Raw genomic sequence first — 20,790 nt, 5'->3', positions numbered from 1 at the left:
TTTCCTTAGCTCAGTGTGAGACAGATTGAGATCAAGTTTCACACAAAATAACCCCACCAACACCCAAAGTGTGTTTTGGGAGGTTTCTAGGATGCAGTCACATCCATTTCTCATCTGCCTTCAATGTCCCCCCTTCCTGGTGTCCATGTCAGCCTCTGTACAACAATATCATGGTCATTGTGATCAACACATCCAACCTAGGATGCCCCTCAAGGCTCAGCCAGGCATTGCATTTTCATAGCTTTCCAGTTCTCTTTGCTTATTATCTTGAGTGTTCTCTCCAGTTGGGTCATTTGCAATTGTTAATCAAAGAGTGGACACTGCTTGGCTCAGTCGGTTGGGCATCTGACTTCGGCTCAGTTCATGATCTCACGGTCTGTGAGTTCAAGCCCCACGTCGGGCTCTGTGCTAACAGCTCAGAGCCTGTAACCTGCTTCGGATTCTGTGTCTCCCTCTCTCTCTACCCCTCCCACGCTCATGCTCTGTCTCCCTCTCTGTCAAAAATAAATACACATTAAAAAATTTTAATAAAAAAAAAGTGGACACTACTTACAAGAGGCAGGTAATCCATAAAATATTGGCAGCACACACAGCTTCCCTTTTGCCTCTCATACACAGTTCCAGGATTATGCCATTTGCTATCTGTGAAGGAATCACTTTAGAAAGCCATTACCTGGTTAATGTGCATTCACATTGACATTAGACTGATGCTCACTGTGTTAAAAATCAGAGGCAGTGAAAAATGTTTTAAAAGATTACAATTATCTGACATTAAACACGTTAAGCTGGAGGTATCTTCCTCCAAAGTAATGTAGCATGATTTTTAAAGGATTGTTAACACGCCCGGATTGGGATAAAGTTACACCAAACAATACCAATAAAATCCATATTTATCAGGAAAAAAATAAGCTCTAATGTGGGTAAAATGCCATCAAAGAGCATTGCATGTTAAAGATAAATGGTTTGTGAAAGGAAATGTCAATCAATGAAGCAAACTTCATGATTGTCTTATTTTGAGAAATTCCCACAGCCAGTCTACAAAAGACTCATTATAGACTTGAGGACACCTGCAGATTGAAGGTGAGGGGATGGAAAACAATCTGTCATGCTAATGGATGTCAAAAGAAAGCCAGGATGGCCATACTTATATCAGACAAACTAGACTTTAAATTAAAGACTGTTACAAGAGATAAAGAAGGGCCTTATATCATAATTAAGGGGTCTATCCATCAATAAGAGCTAATAACTGTAAGTGTTTATGCCCCCAACTTTTAAGCCCAAATATATGTCAATCACAAACCTAAGCAAACTTATTGATAGTAATACTGTAATTGTAGGTGACTTTAATACTCCACTTACAACAATGGACAGATCATATGGCAGGAAATCAATAAAGAAACAATGGCCTTGAATGATACACTAGACCACATGGACTTGACAGATATATTCAGAACTTTTCATCCCAAAGCAGCAGAATATACATTCTTCTTGAGTGCACATTGAACAGTCTCCAAAATAGATCACATACTGGGTCACAAAATATAAGAGGATTGAGATCATACCATGCATATTTTAACATCACAACACTATGAAACATGAAATCAACAACAAGAAAAAATTTGGAAAGCCTCCAAATTCATGGAAGTTAACGACCACCCTATTAAAGAATGAATGGGTGAACCAGGAAATTAAAGAAGAAATTAAAAACATATACCAAAGCAAATAAAAATGAAAATATGACAATCCAAACACTTTGGGATGCAGCAAAGGCCATTCTATGAATAAAATACGTTACAATTCAGATCTATCTCAAGAAGCAATAAAAATCTGTATTTGGATACAGAACCTAACCTTACACCTAAAGAACTAGAAGAAGAGCAGCAAGGAAACCCCAAAGCCAGCAGAAGAAGAGAAATAATAAAGATTAGAGCAGAAACAATATAGAATTCAGAAAAACAGTAGAACATATCAATGAATCTAATAAGTGTTTTTTTGAAAGAATAAACAAAATTGATAAACCCCTAGCCTGATTTCTCAAAAAGAAAAGAGAGAGAACCCAAATAGGTAAAATCACTAATGAAAGGGGAGAGATCACAACCAACACCACAAAAATACAAACAAATATTAGAGAATACTATGAAAAATTACATTCCAATAAACTGGACAATCTGGAAGAAACGGACAAATTCGTTGACACCCACACACTAACAAAATTCAAACGGGAAGAAATAGAAAATTTGAATAAAGCCATAACCAGCAAAAAAAAAAAAAATTGAATCAGTTATCAAGTCTCCCAACAAATAAGAGTTCTGGGCCAGATGGCTTCCTAGGGGAATTCTACCAGACATTTAAATCAGAGTTAATACCTGTTCTTCTCATGCTGTTCCAAAAACTTGAAATGGAAGGAAAGCTTCCAGACTCATTCTATGAAGCCAGCATTACCTTGATTCCCAAAAGCAGACAAAGACCCCACTAAAAAGGAGAATTACAGGCCAATATCCCTGATGAACATGGATGCAGAAATTCAGAAGAAGATAGTAGCAAATCGAATTCAACAGTATATTAAAAGAATTATTCACCATGGTCATGTGGGATTCATTCCTGGGCTGCAGGGATGGTTCAATATCGGCAAATCAATCAATGTGATGCATCACATTAGTAGAAGAAAAGATAAGAAACATCCTGTCAATAGATGCAATAAAAAGCATTTGACAAAATACAGCATCCTTTCTTGATTAAAAAAAAAAAACCTTGAGAAAGTCGGGATAGAAGGAACATACCTTAATATCATAAAAGCCATATGTGACAGTCCCACCACTAATATCATCCTCAATGGGGAAAAACTGAGAGCTTTCCCCCTGAGATCAGGAACATGACAGAGATGTCCACTCTCACTATTGTTGTTTAACATAGTGTTGGAAGTCTTACCCTCAGCAATCAGACAACAAAATGAAATAAAAAGCATCAAAATTGTCAAAGAAGAAGTCAAACTTTCACTTTTTGCAGATGACATGATACTCTTCATTGAAAACTCAAAAGACTCCACCAAAAAAACTACTACAACTGATACATGGATTCAGCAAAGTTGCAGGATATAAAATCAATGTACAGAAATTTGTTGCATTTCTATACACCAATAATGAAGCAACAGAAAGAGATATCAAGGAATTGATTCCATTTACGACTACACTAAGGACCATAAAATACGTAGGAATAAACCTATCCAAAAAGGTAAAAGATATGTATCCTGGAAATTATAGAAAAACTTATGAAAGAAATTGAAAAAGACACAAAGAAATGGAAAAACATTCCACATTCATGGATTGGAAGAACAAATATTGTTAAAATATCAATACTACCCAAAGCAATATACACATTCAATGCAATCACAATCAAAATAACACCAGCATTCTTCTCATAACTAGAACAAACAATCCTAAAATTTGTATGGAACCACCAAAAAAACCCCACAAATAGCCAAAGTAATGTTGAAAAAGAAACCAAAGCTAGAAGCATCAAAATCCTGGATTCTAGCCTGTACTACAAGGACGTAATCATCGAGACAGCATGGTATGGGCACAAAAACAGACTCATAGACCAATATAACAGAATAGATAACCCAAAACTGGACCCACAAATGTATGGCCAACTAATCTTTGACAAAGCAGGAAAGAATATCCAATGGAAAAGAGTCTCCTTAGCAAGTGGTGCTGGGAGAATGGGACAGCAGATGCAGAAGAATGAAGTTGGACCACCTTCTTACACCATAAACAAGAATAAACTCAAAACAGATGAAAGACCTAAATGTGAGACAGGAAAACACAAAATCCTGGAGGAGAAAGGAGGCAACAACCTCTTTATCCCAGCCACAGCAGCTTCTTATTTGGCATGTCTCCAAAGGCAAGGGAATTAAAAGCAAAAATGAACTATTGGGACCTCATCAAGATACAAAGCTGTACAGCAGAGGAAACAATAAAACTAAAAGGCAACCAACGGAATGGGATAAGATATTTGCAAATAACATATTGTATACAGGGTTAGTATCCAAAATCTATAACAAACTTACCAAACTCAACACCCACAAAACAAGTAATCCAGTGAAGAAATGGCCAGAAGACATGAACAGATACTTTTCCGAAGAAGACATACAGATGGCTAACAGACACATGAAAAGATGTTCAATGTCACTCATCATCAGGGAAATATAAATCAAAACTACAATGAAATATATCACCTCTCACTTCTTCAGAATGGCTAAAATTAAGAACACATGAAACAAAAAATGTTGGCAAGGAGGTGGAGAAAGGGGAACTCTCTTACACTATTGGTGGGAATGCAAACTGGTGTAACTACTCTGGAAAACAGTATGGAGGTTCCTCAAAGTATTAAAAATAAATAATAAAAAATAGTAAAAATTAAATATAGAATTATTGTATGACCCAGCACTACTAGGAATTTATCTAAAGGATACAGGAGTGCTGATTCATAGGGGCACAGGTGCCCCAATGTGCTATCAACAATAGCCAAATTATGGAAAGGGCCCAAATGTCCATCAACTGATGAATGGATAAAATTAGTATGGTACACACACACACACACACACACACACACACACACACACAATGGAATACTGCTTGGAAATGAAAAAGAATGAAATCTTGCCACTTGCAACAACGTGGATGGAACTGGAGGGTATTATGCTACGTGAAATAAGTCGATCAGAGAAAGACAGATATCATATGTTCTCACTCATATGTGGAATTTGAGGAATTTTAACAGAAGACCATGGGGGAAGGGAAGAAAAAAACAGTTACAAACTGAGAGTGAGTCAAAACATAAGAGACTCTTAAATATAGAGAACAAACTGATGACTGATGGAGGGGGTGCGGGGGGGGAGGGGAATGGGCAGTGGACTTTGAGGAGGGTACTTGTTGGTATGAGTACTTGGTGTTGTATGTAAGTGATGAATCATGGAACCTACTCCCGAAGCCAATAACATACTGTATAGTCTTTATGTTAGCTAACTTGACAATAGATTATATTAAAAAAAGTAACAAATTGCCACAGCCAGCCCAACCTTCAGCAACCACCAGCCTGATCAGTCAGCAGCCATCAACAATAAACCCAGACTCTCCTCCAGCATAAGGATTATGACTTGCTGAAATCTCATGTGATGGTTGACATTTGTTAAGCAATAAAGCATTTTTTATTAAGTTTTTATTTAAATTCCAAAATAGTTAACATAAAGTGTTATATTAGTTTCAGGTGTACAATATAGTGATTCAACACTTATATACAACACCTGGTGCTCATCACAAGTGCACTCCTTAATCCTAATCACCTTTTCCACCCATCCCCCCATCTACCTCTCCTCTGGTAACAGTTTATTCTCTACAGTTAAGAGTCTGTAGCTTGGTTTGCCTGCACCTCTCTCTCTCTCTTTCTCTCTCTCCCCCCTCCCTTTGCTGGATTGTTTTGTTTCTTAAATTACACAAATGAGTGAAATCATATAGTATTTTTCTTTCTCCAACTGACTCCGACTTCCCTTAGCAAAATACTCTCTAGCTCTATCCATATCATTGCAGATGGCAAAATTTCACTCTCTTTTATGGCTGAGTAATATTCCATTGTGTATATATACCACATCTTCCTTATCCATGCATCTATCAAGGGACACTTACGCTGCTTCCACAATTTTGCTCTTGTAATAATGCTGCTACAAACTTAAGGGTGCATGTATCTTTGAATTAGTGTTTTTGTATTCTTTAGACAAATACCCAGTAGTGTGATTACTGGACCATAGGATAGTTCTATTTTTAGCTTTTTGAGGATCCTCCGTACTGTTTTCCACAGTGGCTGTACAAGTTTGCATTCCCACCTGCAGTGAATGAGGTTTCCTTTTTCTGAACATCCTTGCCAATCCTTTCTTTTATTTTTAATTTTAGCCATTCTGACAGGTTTGAGATGATATCTCATTGTAATTTTGATTTGCATTTTCCTGATGAGTGATGTTGAGCATCTTTTCATGTGTCTGTTGGCCATCTGGGTGTCTTCTTTGAAGAAATGTCTATTCCTTTATTCTGCCCATTTTTAATTGGATTATTTGTTTTCTAGGTGTTGAATTGTATTAGTTCTTTATATATTTTGGATACTAACCCTTATTTGAATATGTCATTTGCAAATATCTTCTCCCATTCAGCAGGTTGCCTTTTAATTTTGCTAATTGTTTCCTTCACTGTGCAGCACCTTTTATTTTTATGTAGTCCCAATACTTTATTTTTGCTTTTATTTTCCTTGTTTCAGGAGACATATCTACAAAAATGATGCTGTGACCAATGTCAGAGAAATTACTACCTGTGCTCTCTTCTAGGATTTTTAGGATTTCAGGTCTCACATTAAGTGTTTAATATATGCTGAGTTTATTTGTGTGTATGGTGTAAGAAATTGGTCCAGTTTCATTCTTTTGGATGTAGCTGCTATTCAGGGTCTTTTGTGATTCCATATAAATTTTATGGTTGTTCCAGTTCTTTGAGAAATACCACTGATGTTTTGTTAGGGATTGCATTAAATGTCTAGATTGTTTTGGGTGGTATAGACATTTTAACAATATTTATTCTTCCAGTCCTTAAGCATGGAATGTATTTCCATTTCTTTGTGTCATCTAAAGAACAGTGCTTTAATCAGTGTTTTACAGTTTTCAGAGTACAGGGCTTTCATCTCTTTTGCTAAGTTTATTCCTACCTACTTTATTATTTTTGGTGCAATTTTAAATGGGATTGTTTTCTTATTTTTTCCTTCTGCTGCTTCATTATTATTATGTGGAAATGTATCAACTTTTCTGAATATTGATTTTGTATCCTGCAACTTTACTAAATTTATTTATCAGTTCTAGCAGTTTTTTGGTGGAGTCTTCAGATTTTTCTCTATATAATATCATGTCATCTTGAAATAGTGCAAATTTTACTTCTTACCAATTTGAATGCCTTTTATTTATTTTTCTCATCTGACTGCTATGGCTAGGACTTCTAGTACTATGTTAAATAAAATTTGTGAGAATGGAGATCCTTGTCTTGTTCATGATCTTAGGAGAAAAGTTCTCTCAGTCCCCCCTCCACTGAGTGTGATATTCACTGTGAGTTTTTCATATGAGACATTTATGTTGAGGTATGTTCCCTTTAGACCTACTTTGTTGAGGTTTGTTGTTGTTGTTTTCACAAATGGGTGTGTAGTTTGTCAGATGTTTTTTTTTTCCTGCATCTATTGAAATGATCATGTGATTTTTTGTTCTTTCCTCTATTGATGTGATGTATCACATTGATTAATTTGCTAATATTGAACCATTGAACCGTCCTTGGAATAAATACCCCTTGATAGTGGTCAATGATTATTTAAATGTATTGTTGGATTCAGTTTGCTAGTATTTTGTTGAGAATGTTTGCATTTATGTTCAACAGAGATATCAGTTTGTAGTTCTCTTTTTTGTGCTGTCTTTATCTGGTTTTGGTACCATGGTAATGCTGGCTTCATAGAATGAATTTGGAAGTTTACCTTCCTTTTCTATTTTTTTGGAGTATTTGGAGAATAGGTATTAACTCTTCTTTAAATGTTGTCTTGTCCTGGACTTCTGTTTTTTGGGAGGTTATTATTATTATTATTATTACTGATTCAATTTCTTTGCTTGTTATAGGTCTCTTCCAGTTTTCTGTTTCTTCCCGATCCAGCTTTGGTAGGTTATATGTTTCTAGGAATTTATCCATTTCCTCTAGGTTGTTCAATTTGTTGGCATATAGTTTCTCATAATATTCTCTGACATTTGTTGGTATTTCTGTGGTGTTGGTTGCTCTTTCTTCTCCATCATTTATTGTTTTATTTATTTGAGTCCTTTCTCTCTCTCTCTCTCTCTCTCTCTCTCTCTCTCTCTCTCTCTTTTTCTGATGAGTATGGCAAAAGGGTCACCAATTTTTGTTTTTCTTTTCAAAGAACCATTGATCTGTTCTATAGGGGTTTTTTTAGTTTTTTTTTTTTTTTCTATATCATTTGTATCTGCTCTAATCTTTGTTTCCTTCTTTCTGCTAGGGTTTTGGTTTTATTTCCTCTTTTTCTAGCCCCTTTATATGTAGAGTTAGGTTGTTTGAGTATTTTTCTTTTAGAGACAGGCCTGTATTGCACTAAACTTCCCTCTTAGAACTGCTTTTGCTACATCCCAATGATTTTTGGACTGCTGTGTTTCATTTTCATTTGTTTCCATGTAATTTTTTATTTCTTTTTTGATCTATTGGTTGACCTATTTATTAGTTAGTAGTATATTATTTAACCTCCATATATTTGTGCTCTTTCCAGATTTTCTCTTTTGATTGATTTTTAATTTCATAGCATTGTCAGAAAAGATACATCATATGACTTAAATCGTTTTTAATTTGTTGAGACTTGTTTTGTGGCATAATATGTGATCTATTCTGGAGAATATTCTATATGCACTTGGCAAAATATGTGATTTATTCTGGAGAATGCCCCATGTTCACTTGAAAAGAATGTGTATTCTGGTATTTTATTTTTGTGGAATGTTCTGAATATATCTGTTATGTCCATCTCATTCACTGTGTCATTCAAAGCCACGATTTCTTTGTTGATTTTCTAATTGGATAATCTGTCCAGTGATATAAGTGTAGTTTTAAAGTACCCTACTATTATTGTAATACTATTGATTTGTTCCTTTGTTGTTAACTGTTTCATGTATTTGGTCCCTCTCATGTTGGGTGCATATTTATAATTGTCATATCCTCTTGTTGGATGGTCCCCTTTATTATTATTTAGTGTCCTTGTTTGTCTCTTGTTACAGTCTTTTTTAAAGTCTATTTTGTCTGATATAAGTACTGCTACTGTGGCTTCCTTTTGACATCTATTTTAATGATAAATATTTCTCTATCCCCTCATTTTCAATCTACAGATGTCTTTAGGTATGAAATGAATTTCTTGTAGGCAGCATATAGATGGGTCTTGGTTTTTTAAATCCATTTTTCTACCCTATTTCTTTTGATTGGAGCATTTAGTCTATTTACATTCAAAGTAATTATTGATAGATATGTATTTAGTGCCATTTTGTAACTTGTTTTGGAGTTATTTCTCTGATCCATTCTTCTTTTGCTCTTTCATGGTTTCCTTTAGTGATATACTTGGATTCACTTCTCTTTATTGTGTGCATAGTTATTAGTGGTTTTTGATATATGTTTACCTTACCTTTGTATACATAACCTCTTCTGCATATAGCAGTCTATATTAACTTGATCATCACTTAAGTTTGAACCCATTCTTTACTCCTCTCCTCCCAACATTTTAGGTATCTGGTATCATATTTTACATCCTATTATTTTGTGAATCCCTTGACTGATTTTTACTGATATACTTATTTTTCATACTTTTATTTATGGTCTTTCCCTTCTACTCAGTGAGTCACTTCAATAAAATATTTTTAAATTAAGGTATGCACATTGTCTTTTTAGACATAATGCCATTGCACATAATGTAGTGCATATGTATATTTAATATAATGTAGTGTAGTATGAACATAGCTTCTCTATGTACTGAGAAACAAAATATTTATTTGACTTGCTTTACTTATAATATTCACTTTATTTCAGTGGTCTGGAACCAAACCTGCAATATATCTGCTATGCCTGTAGTTACTTTAAATGGAAATGGATTACATTCTCCAATTAAAGACACAGTGTCCGAGTAGATTAAAAAATAAGATTCAACTCTATTTTGGCCACAAGAGGTTCACTTTAGCATTAGGAACACAAATAAGCTAAAAATGAAGGACTAGAAATGGTATTCTATGTAAGTGTTAATCACAAAAGAGTAAGAATGACAATACCTATATATAAGGAAAAATGAACTATATGTCAAAAACTGTCAAAAGAGGAAAAAAAGGTCATTATATAGTAATTATTATGTCATTTATCAAAGGATATAGCTATTATAAATACACATGTACAAAATATCCAATGCAAAGCAAATATTAACAGAAATAAAGAGGGAAATAGAACAATAAAATAATAGTAGGGGATTTTAATAACTTACTTTAAAAAATGCTCATTCATATGGAAAATAAGGAAATAGTTGACTTGAACAACAATATAGACCACATGGACCTAAAAGACCTATGCCTAACATTCCACTCAACAGCAGAAGAATACACATTTTTAAAGCACACACAGAACATTCTCCAGGATAGATTATATATTGAGCCACAAAACAAAGCCTAACAAATTTAAGAAGGTTGAAGTTGTACCACGTATCTTTTCTGACCAAAATGGTATGAAACTAGAAATAAATAACTGGGGAAAAATAGAATAAAATTACAAATATTTGGAAACCAATTAAAGAATAAATCAAATTGGAATACAAAAATTATCATGAGACAAATAAAAATAGAAATACATATACAAAAGCTTATGGGATAAAGTAAAAGCTGTTCTAAGAAGGAAGTTTATAGTGTCAAATGCCTACATTAAGAAAAAAGAAAGATCACAAATGACAACCTAGCTTTAAATTTCAAGGAACTAGAAAAAAGAACAAAATAAGGCCAAAGGTGACAGAAGAAAGGGAAAAGTAAATATCACAGTGAAAATAAAGGGAATAAAGACCAGAAAAAAATAGAAAAATAATTCAAAGAAATTAAGTGTTTTTTTACAAGATAAATAAAATTGACATTTATTTAGACTAAGAAAAAAGAGTAGGCTCAAATAAAATTATAAATAAAAGAGGAGTCATTATAACTGATACCACAGAAATCTAAAGAATCTTAAAGAGATACCTGTGAATAATTAAATGCCAACAAATTGGATAACCTAGAAGAAATGGCTAAATTTCTAGAAACTTACAAGCTACCAAGACTGAAGTATGAAGAAATAAGAAATCTGACCGGACCAATAATGAATAAGAAAATTAAATCAGCAATCAAAAACCTCCCAACCAAGAAAAGTTTCACAGTCAAATGTCTTCACTGGAAAATTCTACCAAACATTAATGAAGAATTAATACCCAATCCTTCTTAAACCATTACAAAAACTTTAAGAAGAGGGAATAATCATATCTCTTTTTATGAGGTCAGCATTACCTTGATACCAAAGCCAAATGAGGACAATATGAAACAGGAAAACTGTAGGTCAGTAACCCTGATGAACATAGATGCAAAAATCCTCAACATTAATACTAGAAAACTGAATTCAGCAACAGATTAAAAGGATCTTACACCATGGTCAATGGAGATTTATCCCTAGGATGGATACAAGGACAGTTCTATATAACAAACAATAAATGTGACACATCACATTGATAGAACGAAGGATAAAAATTATATGATAATTTCAATATATCCAGAAAAAGCATATTCATCAATATTATTTCATGATAACAATTGTCAAAAAATTAGGCGTAGAAAGAATGTACTTCAATATCAAAAAGGCCATATATGACAAATCCACAGCTAACATTATATTCAAAATTGAAAAGCTGGAAGCTTTTCTTCTAAGATCAGGAACAAGTATGTCTACTGTGTCTACTTTTATTCAGCATAATACTTGTAGTTCTAGCCAGAGAAATTAGTCAAGAAAAAGAAAAAAATATGTGTCCGAATAAGAAAGGAAGAAGTAAAATTATCTGTAGATGATATGATTTTAAATTTTATTTTAATGTTTATTTATTTTTGAGAAAGAGAGAGACAGAGAGACAGAGAGAGAGAGACAGAGCACAAGTTGGGGAGGGGCAGAGAGAGAGGGACACACAGAATCCGAAGCAGGCTCCAGGATCTGAGCTGTCAGCACAGAGCCTGATGCAGGGCTCAAACCCACAAACTGTGAGATCATGACTTGAGCTGAAGTCAGTCGCTTAACTGACTGAGCCACCCAAGCACCCCTGGATGATATGATTTTATATAGAAAAAAAGTCTAAACACTCCACCAAAAGATTGTTAGAACTAATAAGAAAATTCAGTAAAGTGCAGCATACAAAATCAGTATACAAAATTCACTTGTGTTACATACTAACAATTAACTATCCAAAAAGAAAAAAAGTAAAAAAGAATTAAGAAAACCATCCCATTTACAATAGCATCAAAAATATTTAGGAAAAAGTTTAACCAAGGAGTTGAAGACCTGTGTAAGCTTATGCACAGCAAAGAAAACAACAGAGTGAAGAGAACACACATAATAAATGATATTTGCAAGCCATATATCTGTTAAGGGGTTAATATCCAAAATATATAAGGAAGTCCTAAAACTCAGTAACAAGAAATTTTAAAAACCTTCCCATTTACAGTAGCCTCAAAAAATACTTAATAAAAAAATTAAACCAAGGAGTTGAAGACCTATGCACTGAAGACATTGATAAATAAATTGAAGAAGACACAGATAAGTGGAAAGATATTTTGTGTTTATGTATTAAAAACATTAATATTGTTAAAATGTCCATACTACCCATAGATATCTACAGGCTCAATGCAATTCTATATGTTTGACTTTTTTAGATTCTACATATAAATGAGATCGTGTAGTTTTTTTCTTTGTGTCTGCCTTATTCCCTTTAGCATAATATCTTCCAGGTTTATCCATATCATTGCAAATGGCAGGATATCTTTCTTTTTTTATTTTATTTTTTTGATAGACAGAGAACAAGTGGGGGAGGGGCAGAGAGAGAAGGAGACACAGAATCCAAAGCAGGCTACAGGCTCTCAGCGGTCAGCACAGAGCCAGATGCGGGGCTCAAACTCACAAATTGCGAGATCATGACCTGAGCTGAAGTCTGATGCTCAACCGACTGAGCCATCCAGGAGCCCCAGGATATCTTTCTTTTTTAAGACTGAATAGTATTCACATATGTGAATATATATATATATATATATATATATATATATATATATATATATCACATTTTCTGTATTCATTCATCCTTTAATAGACACTTAGCTTACATATTTTGTTATCTTTTTAATTCTTTCCATCATAAGTAGACATGAATTTATACTCCTTTAATTCTTATCACCTCCCATTTGAGGCTGGTAAATTGAGATCCATTTTATAGTGAGGTCCTTGGATGCTCAGAGGGAAAGTATTTTGCCCAATCCACATTACTTCTAAACAACAGTGCATCAATTTGCATCCATCTCATTCCAGAGCTCATTTGTCTACTGTATAATGTCTAAACACTCTTCTGAGAAGGCACCAAATCCTTTTATTCACCACTGTGCTTTACCCCTATTATCTTACCCCCAAACTTGTTATTCCTCTTGTATAAAGTATTTCAATGAGTCTGCCCACTAACATCATGGACTCCTTCGCACCTCCATATCTAAGCACTGTCCGTTCTCCCTCTTTAATATCTCTTGAATCTATCTCTCTTTGCTGCTGGTATTCTAATTTAGATCCTTCTCATCAGCAGTATCCTATCTGGTCTCCCTACCTCAGTCTCTCTAGTCTAGTCAACTTTTAATAATAAACCTAAAGGGATATTCTAAAAATGCATTTGATAATACCACTTCCCTGTGGTCATACTCACTTCAGCCCAGTGATAAAGTTCATACTCATGGCTTTCATTCATTGCCTTCATGATACAGCCCCAACCCACCTTAACAACCTCATCTCCAACTACCCACACTTATCATCTCAAATTGGTTCCTATGCTCAAACCACACTAAACTTTACTCTTAGTTTACATTTTCTTAGGCAAACTATGATCTTTCACTCCTCTAAGGTGTTCTGTCTGAAGTTCCCTTTCCCTCATTTTCTACCTATTGTAATCCTTCAAGGCCCAACTCAAATGTTACTCCTTTTAAAAGATCTTCTTCAGCCCCTCCAAGTAGAATTAGCACTGTCCTCCTCATAGCACTTATTTGCATGATTCTACTTGTATTATAATAATTGATATATTTCTCCTGCTATACTAGTATGATACATCTCAAAGCTTCTCCCTACCACTTACCCACACGTAGAAGAGAGGGCCCCCATTGGCTACTTGCCTATTTGTGAGGCCTCCCTGTCTTTCCTGATTCACTCTCAGTTTTCTGTAGTTTATGAAGTGGGCTATGTGTTTTCTTGTGGAAATGGATGACTACCTAAAGAAAGGGAATGATACTGAACACTTTTTACCTGACAAGAGCAATAAACTCTCTCTTCAGAAAGAGTGTGAACTCTAGAAACAAACTTCTAGCTTTGAAAATTGGCTCTGCCACATTAACTTTGTGACACTGATCTTCCCAGTGCCTTAGATTCCTTATCTGTAAAGTGGGACTAATAAAGAGTTCACTACTTTATAGAGCAGTTTTGAAAAGAATGGTGAGCTAATCCATATAAGGCACTTAGAACAGGGTCTGGCACAGAGAAAGTGCCCAAATAATGGTATCTGTTACCATTACCATCACAGTCATTATTATCATCACTACCATTTTGTCATTATTATTCAGCATATCCCAGAACCTGGAAATATTTTCCCTTGGCGGAGGGTCTAGTTCCAAAGTCCCCATTGCTACTATCATTCTATCCCCTATTTCCTTGAATCAGAAAAATATCCTTTCCTATGTAGAAGGTAGTGGCCTCTGTGAGACTGTATATGTGGCTCATCTTTATGACATTGGACTTCTTGTACTGTATTAAGATGGCAATAATGCTGTTATATCCTGTAGGGCACAGTCCATCCCTGTTGTCTCTTCTAAAGTAGAGCAGGGGTGAAATTTCCTAGGGTCTTTATACTAGAAGAAAGTATTCAAATAGAAACATGTAAATGAGATGTTGGGCCTAAAGCACATGAGAGAAGAAATTCATGTCACTGTTCACTTCATTGTTTTGAGAGGGTAAGTGTGCTTAAGATTACTCCTAAGTGCTGGAGGTTTACAGGTAGCTTCTGCCACAAGGCATGTCCTGGAAACATATGATCTAGTTACATGGCTCTCTTGTGCTTATGCCCCTATTAGTTGTAAGCCTTCAGTAAATTTTTGTTTGAATGCTCTAATCTGATTTTTTTTGAATGTCCTAATGCTAGGCTTATGAAAGCAGGACTATTTATCTACCTTGGGACAAAGTAGGGAAACTATAAAGGGAATCCTTTTGGCCCTGATCCCTATAATGGTAACAGGAGTGATTGGTAACAGGTTCTCAAATAGAAGAAAGCTCTCTGGGGGGAAAAGCCTTTGCAGCAAAACTTAGCCCTTCTTTCTCACATAAAAACTCTTGCCTCACTGCCTAATTGGAGCATAATAGCATAAGTAATGACTAGCAATTATAGAGTATTTATTATGTACCACACACTGAAATAAGTATACCATCTCATGTAACACTGACTACTACCTCATGAGGTAGGTACTATTATTATTCCCATTATACTGAGGAGAAAACTTGAGATATAGAGAGATCATGGACTTGCCAAATGTCCTACAGTTGATTGGAAGCAGAACTGAGATTCAGACTTGGCCACTTGATTCCAAAGCCTGCATTTCTTTTAACATTTTACTATGGAGAGTTTAAAACATAAACTGAACTTAAAAAAAAAAGTATAACATACTCCCCGTGCCTATCACACAGCTTTAACATTTACCACTATATGCCCATTCTTGTTTCATCGATACCCCACCCACATCCCCAAACAAGGCCTCATGTCACTTCATCCATAAATGTTTCAGTATATATCTCTAAAAGATAAAGACCTTTTTAAACCAAAATTACAATACCATCATTGTACCTGAAAGAAAAGCAAACAGTAATTCCTTAAGATCACTGTCCAGTCAGTGTTCAAATTTTCCTGTCTTTTTTTTTTAAAAAATCAGGATATAAATAAGATGCATGTATTACAACTGCTTGACATATTTCTCAAGTCTCATTTAGCCATCTAGAACCTGTTATTAACCACTACACTCTGATCTAGGGTTTCTACTATGAAGAAAGGTGCCACTTTCCTTAGAGCAGGAGTTCTAAATTAGGGAGTAACAGCTTTAAGGGAAGCTATGAATCTCTTAAAATTAGTTGTTAAAATTTTGCATGTATTTGTGTTGGTTAATTTGTCTTAGAAGAATATCCTTGGCTTTCATTAGAGTTGGGAGTTTATGAGGATGGAGAATGAAGTTAAATTCTGTTAAGTTTATTAACTTGAAATTTAAGAGAATTTAACAAATTACTTTTGAGAGGAATATAAATAGTTAAGGATTAATTGGTGTCACTTTAAAGAGAATAGAATTATAGGGGTGCCTGGGTGGCCCAGTCGGTTAGGCATCCTCCTTCAGCTCGGGTTATGATTTCACAGTCCATGAGTTCGAACCCCGCGCCAGCTCTGTGCTGACAGCTCAGAGCCTGGAGCCTGCTTTGGATTCTGTGTCTCCCTCTCTCTCTGCCCCTCCCCTGCTCATGCTCTCTCTCTGTTTCAAAAAGAAATAAAAACATTTAAAAAATTTTTTAAAAAGAATAGAATTATAATTGATCGGAAACTCTTAAGTCCTTTTTAAATTACATATCCTTTTGAATAAAGCATCTTGGTGTACTGTGGTGTTACTGAATTGTGGTGGTGAAAATCATACTCAGATCTTGAACTGAATTCCCTATTTGTTGGAATCTGTGACTCAACATGAATTGGGGTAGGAAGAGACTGATTTTGTGAGATATCAGTGATTTGTTCCAGAATAATAACCCCATTGAAAATGTGTACAATATTTCAATATTATGTGTGTATAAAAATGAAATGGTAATAAAGTTATCATTAATTTTCCCTCTTTGCACCAACTTTTCCTAGATGAAATCCAACATCAAACACCCAATGGTGTTATCACCAGCAGTATAGAACCCCCCAAGCTACCACAATACCCCAAACTGCCTATTCAGAGGAGTGGGGAAGCTGATACTGAGAGGCAGTCCCCAAGCAGGCTTGTTTCAGATGGCAAGTTGGAGTCCTGTCCTGAAGTGGATGTGGGGAAGCTGGTGTCTAGGATGCAAGATGGAGGAACCAAGGCCATATCAAAGGCCACCAATGGACCTGTGCCAGGCTCTGGGCCCACCAAAGCACCCTCTTTCCAAATAAAGAGACCAGCTCCTCGTCCCCTGACTCACCACAAGGAGGGTAAGTGCTTGGGAATCCCATTGAAACCAACTCTTTTGTACATTGAGATCTTTCTGAGGTTGGAGATATTTAAATAGGAATCTGTTCCAGTTTACTACCACTAATATTGGAATGATGGTTAAGAACATAAAACCCATTCACAATAATCACTAGAATGTAAACTTAATGAGGGTGGTGATTTGGGGCCTGTTTTATTTACTTCTATATCCAAGTGTTTAGAACATTGCCTGACTATCACAAGGTAGGCACTTATTACTTGTATAATAAATTAATAATAATATTTTTATAAATATTATTACTGCTACTGTTGCCATTAAGTATCTGCTATGTCCTTGGCACTGTACTAGGTATTGACAAACTATTTCTGATCTTCACAGCCTTACTGTGGAGAATGTATTACTATTTTTTTTTCCTACTAGAACTGAGGATCCTAGAGCTAAGTGACTTGACAAACGTTCATAGCTAGTAACTGGCCGAGCTGTGATCTCAATCTTACCAAGTCTGACAGGCACAAAAGCCTGTTTTATTTCCAATAAGGCGGAACTATCACTTTACGTTTCTATAAGAAACTTTGAAATTGGTGAACTGCTGGTTTCTCATTCTCACTTGCCAGATTAATCAAAATAAGGACAAAAGGGCACAACTTCTGCAAAACTATAGGATTTTTAAATTACAAATTCAAGATGTGGCTGACTTCTGTAAATTTAATTGGTTACTACATGTGGAGACTCATGTTTGGAGGTTGGAGCTAATCCAGAGGGTATCTGGAGAAGGGTACATAATTCTATGAAGATAGTATGGTATACTGGACAGAATATAGACTTTGATATCACAAAGGCTTGGATCCAAATTGTGGATATTTTATTTTCTTGATAGATGACCTTCTAAAAATATGCCTTGTTTTTTTATCTTGTCCTATTCCAAAAAGGATTTAAGGCATTTAACAATATAGAAAATACAAAAACTCAAAATAGTAGGAATAATTTATTCAACAAGTATTCATGTAATACTTACTGTATGCCTGGTCTCATTCTAAGTGTTGAGGACATAAGAATGAATAAGACACAAGGTCCCTACTCTCTTGAGCCTTATATCAGGGCTTAGCAAACTATGGCCTTAACTGGTTGAAAAAAATCAAAAGAAAAATAATATGTCATGACACATGAAAATTATATGAAATTCAAATTTCTGTGTCCATAATATACTACTTAACTTACATAGTGTCTAAAGCTGCTTTTATACTACAACAGCAGAATCTAGTAGTAGCAACAGAGACCTTCCAATGGCCTACAAGACCTAAAATATTAGCTATCTGATACTTTACAGAAGAAGTTTGCTGACTTCTGCCTTAGATTCTAGAGAATACAGGTGAGAAAAAATGAGCTCAAGAGAGAAAAAAAAGGTAGTATAGTAAGGATATGGAAATAATGGAGTTCATACACAAAATGTTTACTGTGAAGCCTTACATACTTGCTGGAGCAGTGTCACATATTTGTCTCCAAACTTTCTAGAGAAAATGAAAAGAGGAGGAACTTAATGGTAATATAAGTCTATGCTCTTAAGGTAACAACAAGCCACTTGTTCAAGTAAAAGTACAACTCATCCATTTTTGAGGCAAGAGAATACTTCTAAGAAGCATTTTCTCTCAAGAATTGTTGCATATAACAACCTTAACATGGGCTGATGGCATTGTCTCAGAGCACAATTCCGTAAAAGCTATTCTTTGGGAATCTGATAAGATTTCCACTAAGTAACTGACTCTGTGAATTATTTGTCTTGGCCCACTGATCCATCTGTCTGTATGATTAATAGTTATTTAACCTCTGTGCACCTAGGTTTCTAAATCTATAAATAGGAGAAACAGCTCATCTAACAGAATTATTGGTAGGGTTAGAAGAAATATAGGGGCGCCTAGGTGGCTCAGTCGGTTAAGCGTCCGACTTCGGCTCAGGTCATGATCTCACGGTCCGTGAGTTCGAGCCCCGTGTCGGGCTCTGTGCTGACCGCTCAGAGCCTGGAGCCTGTTTCAGATTCTGTGTCTCCCTCTCTCTCTGACCCTCCCCCATTCATGCTCTGTTTCTATCTCAAAAATAAATAAACGTTAAAAAAAATTAAAAAAAAGAAATACCAAAATTTCTGCCATATAATCAATATCCAAAATATGTTATTAATTCCCTACCCTGCTCTTCCCCTTTCTAAGATTTGCCTATTTGGGGAAATAACCAATTAACACCAGACTTCTATGTAGACACTGCTTCAATTTATAAGTCCTGTATTGACCTTCACATCAATCTGGTAGAGTTGGGTAATTCAAGATATATTTTTCACGGAGAAGTTTGTTTTGCCTGCTACTAAGCCTTGAGGTCAGCCAGATCCTCTAAGGTCAGCACACCACAACTTAGCCCTCCCTAACTATTGCCTACTGTAGACTTAAATTCTAGAGGCATTTCCCCTTCCCATTCCTCCACAGTCCTGCTCCAGGCTGCTGGCAACAGCTGCTCTGATCTAATAGTTTCAGTTAATATAATGATCTTACTCTCCATTATCAGTCAGACTGTCTAAATCTGGGCCACATAATTGCTTGGTTTTTGCTTTTTACCTTAAATTAGTCAGCAACAGGCTAGTGTTATGTAGCTTTTTTCAAAGATCCATGCCTCCAGCCTTAGCTACAGAAAACAGAACTGTGGTTGTAATCCTGGCCTTGGTGAAAAATGAGCCAAATTTATGATGTAGTTGCCTCTTTTTTTTGGGGGGGGGGAAGTTTTTAATTAAATTCCAGTTACTTAACATACAGTGTAACATTAGTTTCTGGAATAGAATTTAGTAATTCATCACTAACATATATCACCCAGTTCTCATCACAAGTGCCTTCCTTAATAACCTGTCACCCATTTAACCCATCTCCCTACCTACATTCCTTCCAACAACGCTCAGTTTCTCCTATAGTTAAGAGTCTGTTCTATGGTTTGCCTCTCTCTTTCTTCCCCCTATGCTTATTTGTTTTGTTTCTTAAATTCCGCATATGAGTGAAATCATATGATATTTGTCTTTCTCTGACAGATTGATTTCTCTTAGTATAATACCCTTTAGTTCCACCCATGTTGTTTCAAATGGCAAGATTTCATTCTTTTTATGGCTGAGTAATATTCCATTGTGTGTGTGTATATTTCAAAACTTTTTTTATCCTTTATTTTTTTTTAATTTTTAAATGTTTTATTTTTGAGAGAGACAGAGCACAAGTGGGGGATGGGCACAGAGAAAGAGGGAGACACAGAATCCAAAACAGTCTCTAGGCTCTGAGCTGTCAGTATAGAGGCTGATGCAGGGCTTGAACTCATGAACTGCAAGATCATGACCTGAGCTGAAGTCAGCACTTAACCAACTGGGGCACCCAGGTGCCCCAAAACTGTTTTATTCTTTTATGAGTCAGTGGGCACATTTGGCCTCTTTCCATAATTTGGCTATTGTTGATAGTGCTGCTATAACCATCAAAATCTTAGAGGAGAACACAGGCAGCAACCTCTTTGACATCAGCCCATAGCAACTTCTTACTAACTACATCTCTATAGTTGCCTGTTTGTACTTCACTCACTCCCACCTCCTCACCTCTTATTCCCCCCCGCTTCCTCCCTATTTTGACCACCACTCCAGTGGTAGATTCCAGGCATCAGAACAGATATCAATTAAGCAAAAGCT

The 20,790-nt window shown here is 35.5% G+C and overlaps 1 protein-coding gene across 8 annotated transcripts in view; it reads left to right on the top strand.

Moving 5' to 3' along the window:
- OPHN1 (oligophrenin 1) overlaps positions 1-20,790 on the top strand; it is a 573,279-nt gene that overhangs the window by 508,912 nt on the left and 43,577 nt on the right. For all 8 annotated transcript variants that reach the window (XR_008290128.1, XM_053202415.1, XM_053202413.1 and 5 more), the window contains one exon: positions 16,771-17,094. Coding sequence is in view for 7 of the 8 variants with exons in the window: in XM_053202415.1 (XP_053058390.1) it covers positions 16,771-17,094 (324 nt within the window). In the remaining variant the exon portion in view is untranslated. The remainder of the gene's footprint in view (positions 1-16,770; positions 17,095-20,790) is intronic.

Source organism: Acinonyx jubatus, chromosome X, assembly GCF_027475565.1.
Source record: "Acinonyx jubatus isolate Ajub_Pintada_27869175 chromosome X, VMU_Ajub_asm_v1.0, whole genome shotgun sequence".
Lineage (NCBI taxonomy): Eukaryota > Metazoa > Chordata > Mammalia > Carnivora > Felidae > Acinonyx > Acinonyx jubatus.
Note: the sequence above shows the minus strand (reverse complement) of the source record. Positions and strands in the feature narration are given on the sequence as shown.